General features: G+C 35.0%; 1 protein-coding gene across 1 annotated transcript in view; it reads right to left on the bottom strand.

Moving 5' to 3' along the window:
* The window catches only part of GPATCH2 (G-patch domain containing 2), a 191,419-nt gene that overhangs the window by 51,355 nt on the left and 127,960 nt on the right, over nucleotides 1-12,104 (bottom strand). Inside the window, exons 7-8 of the mRNA XM_053606808.1 lie at nucleotides 9,912-9,951; nucleotides 3,667-3,737 (exon numbers count right to left, since the gene is read on the bottom strand). Coding sequence (XP_053462783.1) covers nucleotides 3,667-3,737; nucleotides 9,912-9,951 — 111 coding nt within the window. The remainder of the gene's footprint in view (nucleotides 1-3,666; nucleotides 3,738-9,911; nucleotides 9,952-12,104) is intronic.

Below are 12,104 nucleotides of genomic sequence, written 5' to 3'. Positions count from 1 at the left end.
TTATTGATCTTAGAGTCAACTAAATATTTTATCATTATATAATAACTGATTAACTGTTAAGGTTTCTCTTCAGTCACTGTGGTATGAGAGCTTTTTCCAAATAGTAGTATATCTGGTATGTCCTATTCCATCTTTAGCTTTCTACTTTCATTATCATTTTATTTCAGGCATGCCTTCTATAAAGAAGAGACAGGTGGATTAAAGATAGACCCAGTCTAGTTAGTTCTGCTTTTAGCCGCAAGTTTAACCATAAATACTTACTGTGATTACTGATATACATGTTTGGCTTGACTGCCTAATTTTATGCTTTCTATGGGTTCCATTTTCTCAAAGCTTTTTCTTCACTTTTAACAAATTTTATTCTTTTAAATGACAAATAACAACTTTACATATTCACGAGATACATAATGATGTTTGGATACATAATAATGATCAGATCAGGGTAATTAGCATATCCATCATCTCAAATGTTTATCATTTCTTTGTGTTGGAAACTTTCAATGTTCTCTTTCTAGCTATTTTTAATGGATTTTGGGGGGGGGTCAATATTTTAGTTCCATTTCCTTGTTCTATTGGTACACTCCATTTCTACTAACTTAATAGTTATTTTGATGTTTTACCAATGAATACTTTATCTTGTCAAGTACCAATTTCTTTTTTTTTTTTTTTGTAGAGACAGAGTCTCACTTTATGGCCCTCGGTAGAGTGCCGTGGCCTCACACAGCTCACAGCAACCTCCAACTCCTGGGCTCAAGCGATTCTCTTGCCTCAGCCTCCCGAGCAGCTGGGACTATAGGCGCCCGCCACAACGCCCGGCTATTTTTTGGTTGCAGTTTGGCCGGGGCCGGGTTTGAACCCGCCACCCTTGGTATATGGGGCCGGCGCCCTACTGACTGAGCCACAGGTGCCGCCCAAGTACCAATTTCTTGACTAACTAATAATGTGAAGATCCTAACCAATTCAAAGACCTTAGATGGACTTTACTATAATCCCCAGCACTGCTCATTGAACATGTTATTGCGTCCACTGTTCTACATTTTACTTTTAAAAAAAGTTCTACAAATTACACATTATTACCATTATCACTTTACATAAGCAATAATTATTTATATAAACATCTTTTTTTTTTGAGACAGAGTCTCACTTTGTCACCCTTGGTAGAGTGCAATGGCGTCATAGCTCACAGTAACCTAAACTCTTAGGCTCAAGCAATTCTCTTGCCTCAGCCTCCTGAGTAGCTGGGACTACAGGCGCCCGCCACAACACCTGGCAAGTTTTAGAGATGGGTCTCGCTCTTGCTCAAGCTGGTCTCAAACTGGTGAACAATCCACCTGCCTTGGCCTCCCAGAATGCTAGGACCACAGGCGTGAGCCACCACACTCGGCCTAACATCTTTATTTATTGGCTCAGCAGTATTTGTTCTTGTATCTCAGATTTCCCTTGGGAAATTATTTTCTTAAATTATGTCCTTTAAACATTCTTCCAGCAATGGTCTGTAGATAGTAAACCTCAGTTTTAGAAAATTTTAGAATGACTTTACTTCATCCTCTTACATGAAAGATGGTTTTCCAGGAGTTCTAGGCTGACAGTTTATTTTCATGCTGTACTCTAAAGACGATTCTACTGTCTTCTGGTTTCATTGTGGCCACTGAGAAATCTGATGGATCATGGTTATTTCTTTGTAGATAATCTGACTTTTCTTTCAATGGATTGATTCTTTTATGATTTTATCTTTCTCTTTGGTGTGCTATAGTATATTATTAGGTGTGGATTTCACTTGTTCTACTTTCTATTCACTGTGCTTTTTATATCTGTGGGTTTATAATTTTTACCAGTTTTGAGAATTCTTAGCCAACATCCCACCAAATGTCATGTTTTTTCCAGCTCTTCACTTTGCATCAAGGACTCTGAATCTATCTTAGATCGTAACCACAGGAGAGGAAGTTTTCTATTTCCATGAGTTTCTATGCTCTTTTGTGGTCTGTTCTTCAGCTTTATCTTCCATTTCATTAATTATCTCTTTGATAATCAAATTTTTCATTCCTATTATATATATTTGTTTTCTTTTCCTTCTGCTTGATTTTAACAGTGATCTCTTGCTTGCTCATTTTATTTCTATAAACATTTCACACATAGTTATTTTACAATCTGTGTCTTATAATTTGTTGGCTTTGGTATTCTGAGGGTTAAATCTATTACTTGTTTATGTTGACTATCACTGAGGGTAAAGTATTTTATTTTAGGTTTGGCAATTATGGATTATCAAATTTAGGTATGCGAGGTAGGATTTGCATGTACTTACATTTATCCGTTGCTACCTAGTGGGTTCTCAGTTGGGATCAGATTGTACGACATGGTCCTTTAAAGCAGCGGTGCCCAATCCTTTTGGGCACCAGGGACAGGTTTCATGGAAGACAATCTTTCTATGGACTGGAGGAGGTGGGGGTGGGGGATGGTTTCAGGGTAATTCAAGTGCATTACATCCACACTGCAGATCATCAAGCATTAGACTGTCATAAACCGTGTGCAGACTAGATCCCTAGATCCCTTTTTACTTCTGTCATTTTTACATTGTAATATGTAATGAAATACTTATACAACTCACCATAATGCAGAAGCAGTGGGAGCCCCGAGTTAGTTTTCCTGCAACTAGACAATCTCAGCCTAGCATTACTGCCCCAGCTCCACCTCAGATCAGGTATTAGATTCTCATAAGGAATGCAGAACCTAGATTCCTCACAGGTGTAGTTTACAGTAGGGTTCATGCTTCCATGAGAATCTCATGCCACAGCTTACCTGCAGGAGGCAGAATGCAGGCAGTGATGTGAGTGACAGAGAGCAGCTGTAACAGAGATGAAGCTTTGCTCACCTGCCACCACTCAGCCCTTTGGTGACCATAGGTATAAAGCTAAATTCTGGTTGCTTGGGAGTGTTAAACTTGTGGCAGGCACGCTAGCCCTAGGAAGTCATGAGAGGCAAGGAGGACTGTTGAGGTCAGTTATCTCATTTTGTAAAAATTAAATAAACATAAATCTCAGGGTAGTAGTTCAGATCAATATTCCAATAAGAAGGGTAGCTATTTTCATCTAAATAAAAATTAAAGCTGTAGAAATACCATATACAAAATTTAAGAATATATTATCTAAAAAATAAGCTAGGGCTAACTCTCTGTATCAAGGAAAAAATAACATTGACTTAGCAACATAAAATGAACAAGAACATAAAAGTAATTTTTCACAAAAGAGTTATTTTGCTCCCGGACTTTACTCATTTGAATGTTCTTAGAGCAGATACACATATTGCTCTCTCGTAAGGTCTGAGAACTTTGTTAGTTTGGAGGAAAAGATTAATTCACTTTGTTAAATTAAAAAGCAAATAATTATTGTAAACGCTAAACTAAAATTCATGAGTTGGAAGACAGAACATTTTTTAAAATTCATTTTTTATTTTTTACCACATTGAAGAATTATAAATAAAATGGCATCTTTCTAGTCATTACTAGTAATTCTGAAATAGATTCTAATAAATAGTACATAAAATACTATGTTAGGCCAACTTATTAGAACCAAGGGCAACCTAACAACAATTCATAGTGTTCATATTAGTATAAATGAAAATGGCACATGATTTAATAATGAGAATTAAAAGTGCTTTCGAAATACGTACCTGCTGGCTGTTTTCACAGAACAGTTTTTCTTGTGTCCTCTTTCAGCTCGGTTATCTCTCAGAAGCTGATGCTATATAAAATGTTAAGACAAAGTTGCAGAAACAAAAATATTTTCATTATATTATTTGGCAAGTAGAAAACATTTCTTTATTCAAAGGGACACTGTTTATTTATTTGCACTGCTTTTTTTTTTTTCTTTTTCCTACTGGTTTCTCTGACAGCAAAGTCTACAGTACCACCTTTGCTGGAGATCCCAGCCTCACTGTTACAAAAATGTTAGCACTAGCAAGCCAGTTTCCTGGACAGCTAACCCACTCTCACGGTCAGTTAAGATGCAGCCAAGAATTGGAAGTCTAGAACTCAGTTCTGTCGCTGGTTTTCTGGAGTAGCCCTGGCTAAAGTAACGTAAGTGAATAATTGACTTGCTTGTCAATGGCCTCTACCATTGCATTCGGCTGTGTCACCCAGGTTGACATAGAAGAGCTAATATTAATTTCTCTGTACCTACTGGTCTAACATGGTAAGACACACAACTTAAAACATTGTTCTTCAAAGAAATTATTGGTTTGGAAATATATAATTACAAAAATATACATATTCGATTGCCTCCTCAAAATGCCTTACCATCCACTTCCTTTCACACTTGCTTTACCCTAACTAATTGGAAAGAAAAAAAAAATCATCAATACTTTTCGCTGTGTGCTTAAACTTCAGCTTATCTTATTTATACAGAAATATGAGTCTATGCAAGAAGTTGTACAGAACATTAACAATTAACCCTAACAAAAATAGAAGTCTTATAAGTTATAATGCAGAATAGGTCTAGGTTCTAATCCCAGCTGTTAGGTCCAATAACAGCTTTACATTTACAAGTTGTGCAACCTTAGGCGAAGTACTTAAGCCCCAGTCTCTACCTGTAAAATAGAGATAATAAAATCTACCTGTAAGGCTATTGTGGGTATTAAATAATATAAACCATGTAAAACGCTTAGCACTATGAGAGTGGAACACAGAAAATGCTCAAATGTTTCAATTATAGTTATTACAACTCATGAGCCTGGCTGTCAGTGAGTATTGTCTAACCAGTATCAATAGCTTTTAATGAGTGATAACCACTTTGAACTATTTGATGACATCATTTAGAATAAATTATTAGTTTATTTGGCTGTTTCTCACTAGACCTTAATTAGATCGCCAAGAATATTCTTTCAGGACTATCTTAACTAGGTAAGTATGTCTTAAATTTCTCTTCAGTATCTACTTCCTTCCATTTCCCCAACCTAGTGCAGATGATCATTTTCTCCCACCTGTATCAGACTCCCACCAAATACCCTCCCTGCCTCTAGCCTTGCTCCCGTTCGCCCATTCTTCATTCTGAAATCAGTATGAGCTTTCTAAAATTAATATTATTGTATTGCTCTTTTGCATTAAAACCCAAAATCTTGAGGAAGGCTTTCATGGACCTTCATAATTTGATTGATAATTTGATACATCTCTGAACTTGTACTTACTTCATTTATTTATTTATAACTCATAATTTATTATGCTTCCTCCCATCCCAGGTCTAATTTCCTTACTTCTAAATTATAATATAAATCCCAGCCATATCGAACTTTTTATTAATATTTTGGGGTATATACCATGATCTCACTTATCTCTGGACCTTTGCTTCAGCTATTCAACTTTGCCTGCATTTCCAGAGTTCAGGATTGTGTCTGGAATATTTTTAGTTCTCAATAAATATTTGCCAAATGAATGAATGAATAAATGAGATAAAGAAACAGGGAGTGAGATCTGGTATTTGATGTGTAGCTGAAGCCATATTTCATACTACTACTTAGAGAAAATAGCAACCATTTATCTTAAGTCCATTAATCTGAAAGTGTTTCAATTTAGAAACACTTCGTACCATGAACCCTAAATTATTTCTGAAAAAAAATTAATTACTTTGGCATTTCTAAGTCTAGTGCCTTTAAAAAATATATATACAAACCAACATTTGTGACACAGATAGCTAGCGGTAAGATGATGAAATCTCAACCTCTATCTTAAATTAATAGTAGTTAATTAAATGTTATAATTCTAAGATAAAAAGATTATTGGAACACTATTCCTGAGGTTTGTGTCAAAACAGTTCAAATGAAGAGCTCAAAATTCCAAACACAATGTAATGAAATAAGAAAATAATTCTATTTCTAAGCTTTGAAAAATGTAAATAAACATTCGGTTGTACCTACAGGCTCTGGATAGTTCTCAGAGAGGCCACCAACCTGGATGAACTTAAATGAGATAGGACCATCTCTGATGTTATAGGTCCTTCTGTCAGATTTATATGACAATGTGTTTTCTTCTTCAAATTTATGATTTTTTAGCAGTCTTTGTACATAAAAATGAGATAAACATTGGAACTACTTAATGCAATGCATCTATATAAAAAAAGCCATCACAAAATCATTGTATCTCTCTTTATGAATAAAATTATAAATCTGGATGTTCCACTGTAACTTTAAAATAAAGCTCAGATAAAGAGACTCAGAGGTCTGGATCATGAATTTACAGAGTTAAAATGTGAACACAGATCTTTTTAAGAGACAAAGATGATAAGATTAATCTAGGGTATTACTAGAAAAACAAAAAATACATTTGTATTTAAAAGATTCCCAACATTATTTTTAAAAAAGAAGTCAGGTTATGAATTCAAACTAAATAAACAAGAATCACTGATCCCTGCTCTATAATAAAATAAGAGCAGTTCATCAGATTCTGAGAAATTCTTCATTCTTCTTATTGATAATTTTTCTATTTCCTTGGACTCCTATCAGTGTCACAAGTGAGGTTACTTTTCAGGGTTCTGACTCAATAATCTCAACTCTGATTGAAAGCAAAATTGATTTCTGAATATGGTGCGAAGTGCTTCTTACCTTCCAACTTTCAGATTGCTGGACTTAGGCCAAACGAAGGTACAATCCCCTTTTTAGTGACCTGCAGGTGTATATTAAAAACAACTTATGTAAGAATTACATTAAAATCCATAAAGAAAAAAACCTAGGTACAAAATTTAAAAAATAAGAAGAGAAAGTGTTCTCTGTGAATAAAGACTTTGACTGTTGTAGGAAGGGAGTTAAGAATTTCTACGGCTATTCATGGCATTTTTACAAGATTATTAAAAGTCACAAATCCCTATCACAAGAGGAAGAAGCAAAGAGAAGAATTCTTATTCCATGGAAGTCCCTCTTTACTGGCTAATATGCATAAGGCATTCTAGCGTGGAAGTGTTTCTATTGGCAGTCACTTTTTAGGTAATTCCTCAAAGAAATTACCTGCAAAAATAATTTAAAAATTATATTTTAAAAATAAGCCTGCAAAATTAAGTTTGTTCATATTTAACTCGTAGTGTCCTCCATATTAAAGGAATTAAGTAATATCTAAACTATAATATGACTCATGGATACTTATAAACTGTCAAAAAGTCAAACCATAAGATGTTCACGGAGGCAAACTCTTAGAATTAAAGAAGACAGAAAAAAGAAAAAAGATGCTTCCTATAGTTGTCCTTCCTTCCACCCCTGTACTAACTGTGACATTTCTCTTTTGAGGTCTTTATTGTGCTCCTGTGTGGCTTTCTAAAATATTTATCAATATACCCTAATTACTATTTATCCGCCCCAGACTATAACCACTTCAGGGGAAAAAGCTATTTTCTTTTTTAAACAAATATCTCTTTTGCTAAAAATAGAGAGTGCCGAATAGATAATGGCTGGTAGGTAAGTTATTTAGTAAATGTATAATAAAAGCACGATCACTATGAATCATACATGCAAATGGGATTTAGTACTGAAAAAAAGCAAGAAAAAAGAATCATAAAACAGGGGAAAGTAAGGAGGAGTGGAGTTAGTATTACTGATTCTTTGTGTTGCCACGCTGGTGTGAGAAAAGAAAAGGTAATGATGCATGCTGATTAGTCATTCGCTTAACAACATATTGAAGGATTTTATACCCCTTCATGGTCTTGCACTTCATAATTTGCACTTAGGTTTAACCAACAGTTTACTTTGCTATAGTTAGATCTAAGATCTAAGTTGAACTAACAAATTATTATTCCTCAAAATATAAGCAGTGTATATTTGTACTTGTATATACACATACAATTGATGCCCATTATTTACAGATTTCACATTGGCAAATTCGTCTAACTTGCTGAAATGTATTTGTAACACCAAACCAACACTTCCAGTGCTTTTGCAGTCATTTGCAAACATGAGTAGGTAGAATGAAACAAATTTGAGAAGCCTGCAACACGTGTTGCTAGCTAAGGTCCAACAAGGTGACACTCTGCCTTGTTTCAGCTCTCAAAGTGTGACCAAGGACCTTTTTTTGTGGTCTAGTTGGTGCTATGTTCTTGTTTATTCCTGTTTTGGCAATTTCACTGTTTAAAATAGCCACAAGCATAGTGCTGAACTGCTGTCCAGCGTTCTTGGTGCAGGAAGGCAGTGATGGGCCTCATAGAGAAATGAAGCGCTTTATGCAACTTTGTTCAGGCACAGTTATAGTGGGGTTGGCAGTGAGTTCACTGTGATGAATCAACAATAGATATTATAAGGTGTCTTAAAGGCTAAGTATTGATTAGCTGATGAAGACGTTGTGACCAAAGGCTCAAAGGAACCTAACTCTGTATCCCCCATGAACAGCAGTTCATTATTCAATAATTTAGTGTTTGAATTGACTTTATAGAATATAACGACAGCATGAAATAAGTATTAACTATTTATAACTGATAACCTATCTAGTCAAGATAAAATCTGAAATAGCATACCAAAGTTTAAGCAAAAGGCTGATTCAAATATTGGTCAAAAAGATTTAAAAAATAAAAAAGAACTGGTTCACTTTCTTAACAGTTATTAGCTATTAACGTTAATTTTTAACTGTACAATAAAGCTTGGCTGACAGCGACCAGATTTGCCATAACCTAAAATAGAAATACTTCAGTATTTCTCAAAATCTAAAGGGTAGAAGAAGAACTTAAAATTTTTTATTTTAGGGTAAAATAATCCTGATGAAACTTAATACTAGAAATACAATCTTATAAGCATTGCACACAAAGGGATATGAACCAATTGGGAAAGCAGAAAGTTTAATTTTTTTCATTCTAAATAATAAGATGACCACATGATAGATGTAACTTAGCCAGTTATTATACTTTCTAAACCTATAAAAATAGTGGTACATATTCTATTATTAATGTTAGAACTATCTTTAAGGAAGCAAATCACTCTTGTGGAAAAAGGCAAGTTAAACAAATCATTAAAACTGAATTCACAAGATATTTTTAATTAGGTTCATGTGTGTTAAGAAATAAAGAATAATTTAATAATGAAATATGTGGCACTTTCCCTTTATATGTAGGAGAGACTATGATATAAACAACTGACTATGATTCTGCTTCCCAACCCAGGAAATCAAACATCACAAGAGAGTCAAGTTACCAATAACTAAGTACAAATTCCACTTCACTACCTACCTACCTACCTTCCTATCCCTCAGAAGTAACCACCCTGAGGACTAGGGTTATCGTTTCCTTGAATCTTAAAAATAATTTTTATCATCCACAATGACGAAAACATTTATTACAAATTTAAGCTCCAAATAACTTTAGCATGCTTCAGAGATAGAGCAAAAACTTCAAGGGACAAACAGACTCTTTATAGGAACAGTAGCTGAAATGAATGTCAACTCCTTGCTAAGTCAACCACTCCTGTGCATCTGTGTATCCATTAGAGATTTTTTTTTTTTAAAAAATAACAGTTCATCTAGAGATATAAGAGATATAAACTTGTAAGAAACCATTGGTATCTTTTAAACTTCACAGATAAAAATATTCTCTAGCTGGCTGATCTTATCTTTAATACAAATTAATTCTTAAGCAGAAGGACTGTTTCGATACTTTAACTTTGTGAAAAAGAAATGTAAACAGGGAGGTCCTACAAGTGAGGAAGGGGGAGAGCCTTTCCATGGAGGTGACAGGTGTGACTGGGTAAGTGGCAGTAAAGGAAAACCCCGACACTGACTGAGGATCTTTTATTTGGCCAGTGTATTAAGTACTGGCACAATTAACTCTTTTAAAGTAAACTGGGGATTCATACCCTTTCTTGTAAAGCTGATCTACTGCCCTGAAGGGAGATGGTTAAATAGGTTAAATATTTGAAAGAGACTGAGTAACTTCCTTGTGTATTAGAACATTCCTTACCTGGTCATGCTCAGTCCTAGCCCCAGGGCTAAACCAATGGCTGTAGAGGAAAAAGAGAAGGAGTTAGCAGTAACCTTACTAAAAGCACGTGCTCTCACATGATCAATCTGCATGTGCTTGAAAGAAATTTATTTGCCACCAGCAACAGAGCCTTAAATATGTTTTATTTTAATGGATATTTCATGTAATTCTAGAGTTAGACCAATTTTGACAGAAATGTAAGAGTGCTCATAACCTGGTAATTTTCAATTTAAGAAGCAAATCTTGTTAGAATTACATTTCCATTTAATTATGTGAATGTAAACTGCTGGGACTGTATTCATTTCATGAATCAATTCTGGTTATAAAATCTACAAATGCTATCATTTACCACAACTTAATTATAGCATCGTTACAACAAATTATGATCTTTTGATTGTTGGAGTTATAAAACAAATGTTAAAAATACAAGAATATTATATGCTCTGGTTATGCCCCCAGGAACAACACACAAAGACCTTGATATGAATTCTGCAGTGCAAGCAGAAGGCACCTTGGACTCATTCTTCCCACCTATAATAGCCTAGATTCTGGCTGAGAACAATTTCAACAACATTAAAAATCCAGAAATCACTGCACCCTCAAAGCCTTGCCTTCTCACATACCCCAGCCTAGCCCATTTTGCTTTAGCTACTCCTTCAACTCTTAATACTGACCTATGTGGTAATACCTTTTCAACATGAGCCGGCGGGAGTTGATCCTTAGCTATGTGCCCGGCCCTATGGCAGGATTCTGAATAAAAACTAATTATAATCACCAAGGTCCAGGAAATTGAGAGAGCAATTGTGATAAATTAACCACTAGCAACCAAGAATCATAAGGAGTGATGCTAATAATACTATTAATATTGTTTATTATTTCAAAAACCACAATACCACGTAATTCTATGTATTAAGTACTCTTCAGGCACATGACATGTTTTAATTCCCATACTCATAAAAACCTTACAAAGTTATCCTCATGTTCCAGATGCAGAAATGAGGTTACTTGTCCAAGGTGTGCTTTCACCACACAAGGGGCAAGGAGCTTGAACGGGCACACTTCCTGGTACTCTTCAAAACTTCTCTGTATTCTCTAGCCTTTGTGGTACCAAAATTACTCATAAACAGCCCCTCCATTAATAGGCCCTGTCTGTGCTCTGACTGTAACACTTCTCAAAATCATAGACAGTGAAGGTCCTTAGCAGGTCAGATTCCACCATTGATGTGAGACTGGACACTTACTGGTATTAGTGAATAACATCTGGATTAACTACCAAATTAATTATTCACTGCAGTCCCCCTGACAGCTTGACTAAGATATTTCTTCACTATAGATTGTGCCTTTAATGGTTTTTTTTTAAAAAAAAAAAAACAGTCTCTTGTTCCATCTATCCTTACTTCCTAAACTCCATTCAGAGAAACTACTGTTTTAGATTTTTCCTTTGGTATTTAATGCTACATTTGTAAAGAATATGGTTATACTGATGGTTAGTGCTTAATTGATTTTAGATATTGAGGACTGGCTTCCTATTATCATTAATTTAGCTCTTCTGTAAGTCCTAACCCTCTATTTCCAGTGATAACACCATTTTTGATCAGTCAATTGTTAATACTGACATTATTGTGGCTATGTGAATACTTTCTGCTGCTCAACTTTTCGTTTCTCCTAAAGTTGATATTTGCCTTGTTTTTTTCTCTTTGCTATTTTTTCTATGTACCCACTAGCCTTCTTTTTATAGTTGTCACATCCTTATCACTGTCAGCTTCCAAATATTTAAAGGTTTCTGAAAATATATCTATCCTTTCCTCCTTCTTCCCTTCAGTCTCCAGAGATTTCCACCTGGAAGCCCTCTATCCGCTGGGTCTCATCTGAGCTGCTATTCTCCAGATCTTTTCTAGAGCTTCTGTTCCTTCATTGGGTGCTCATGTCATTTCCCTCCTTGGCTGGACTTCTTGTTTCCTGTGTTCCACAGCTTCTTAGTTCACTTCCACCTTTTGCTGAAGCACTTGCTCAAATAGAAATAATTTGCTTATGTTGACCTTTTTTAACTCCTTGTTCATTTTCTTCATCACGCGCTTAGTTTTCAGTAGTCAAATCCAATACTTGTGTCTGTTGTTTTTGAATGTGATTTGTATTTTTTCTCTGGATGCTTTTTGAAGTTTTAAATTTCTT

This window comes from Nycticebus coucang, chromosome 10, assembly GCF_027406575.1.
Source record: "Nycticebus coucang isolate mNycCou1 chromosome 10, mNycCou1.pri, whole genome shotgun sequence".
In the NCBI taxonomy this organism is placed as follows: domain Eukaryota; kingdom Metazoa; phylum Chordata; class Mammalia; order Primates; family Lorisidae; genus Nycticebus; species Nycticebus coucang.
Note: the sequence above shows the minus strand (reverse complement) of the source record. Positions and strands in the feature narration are given on the sequence as shown.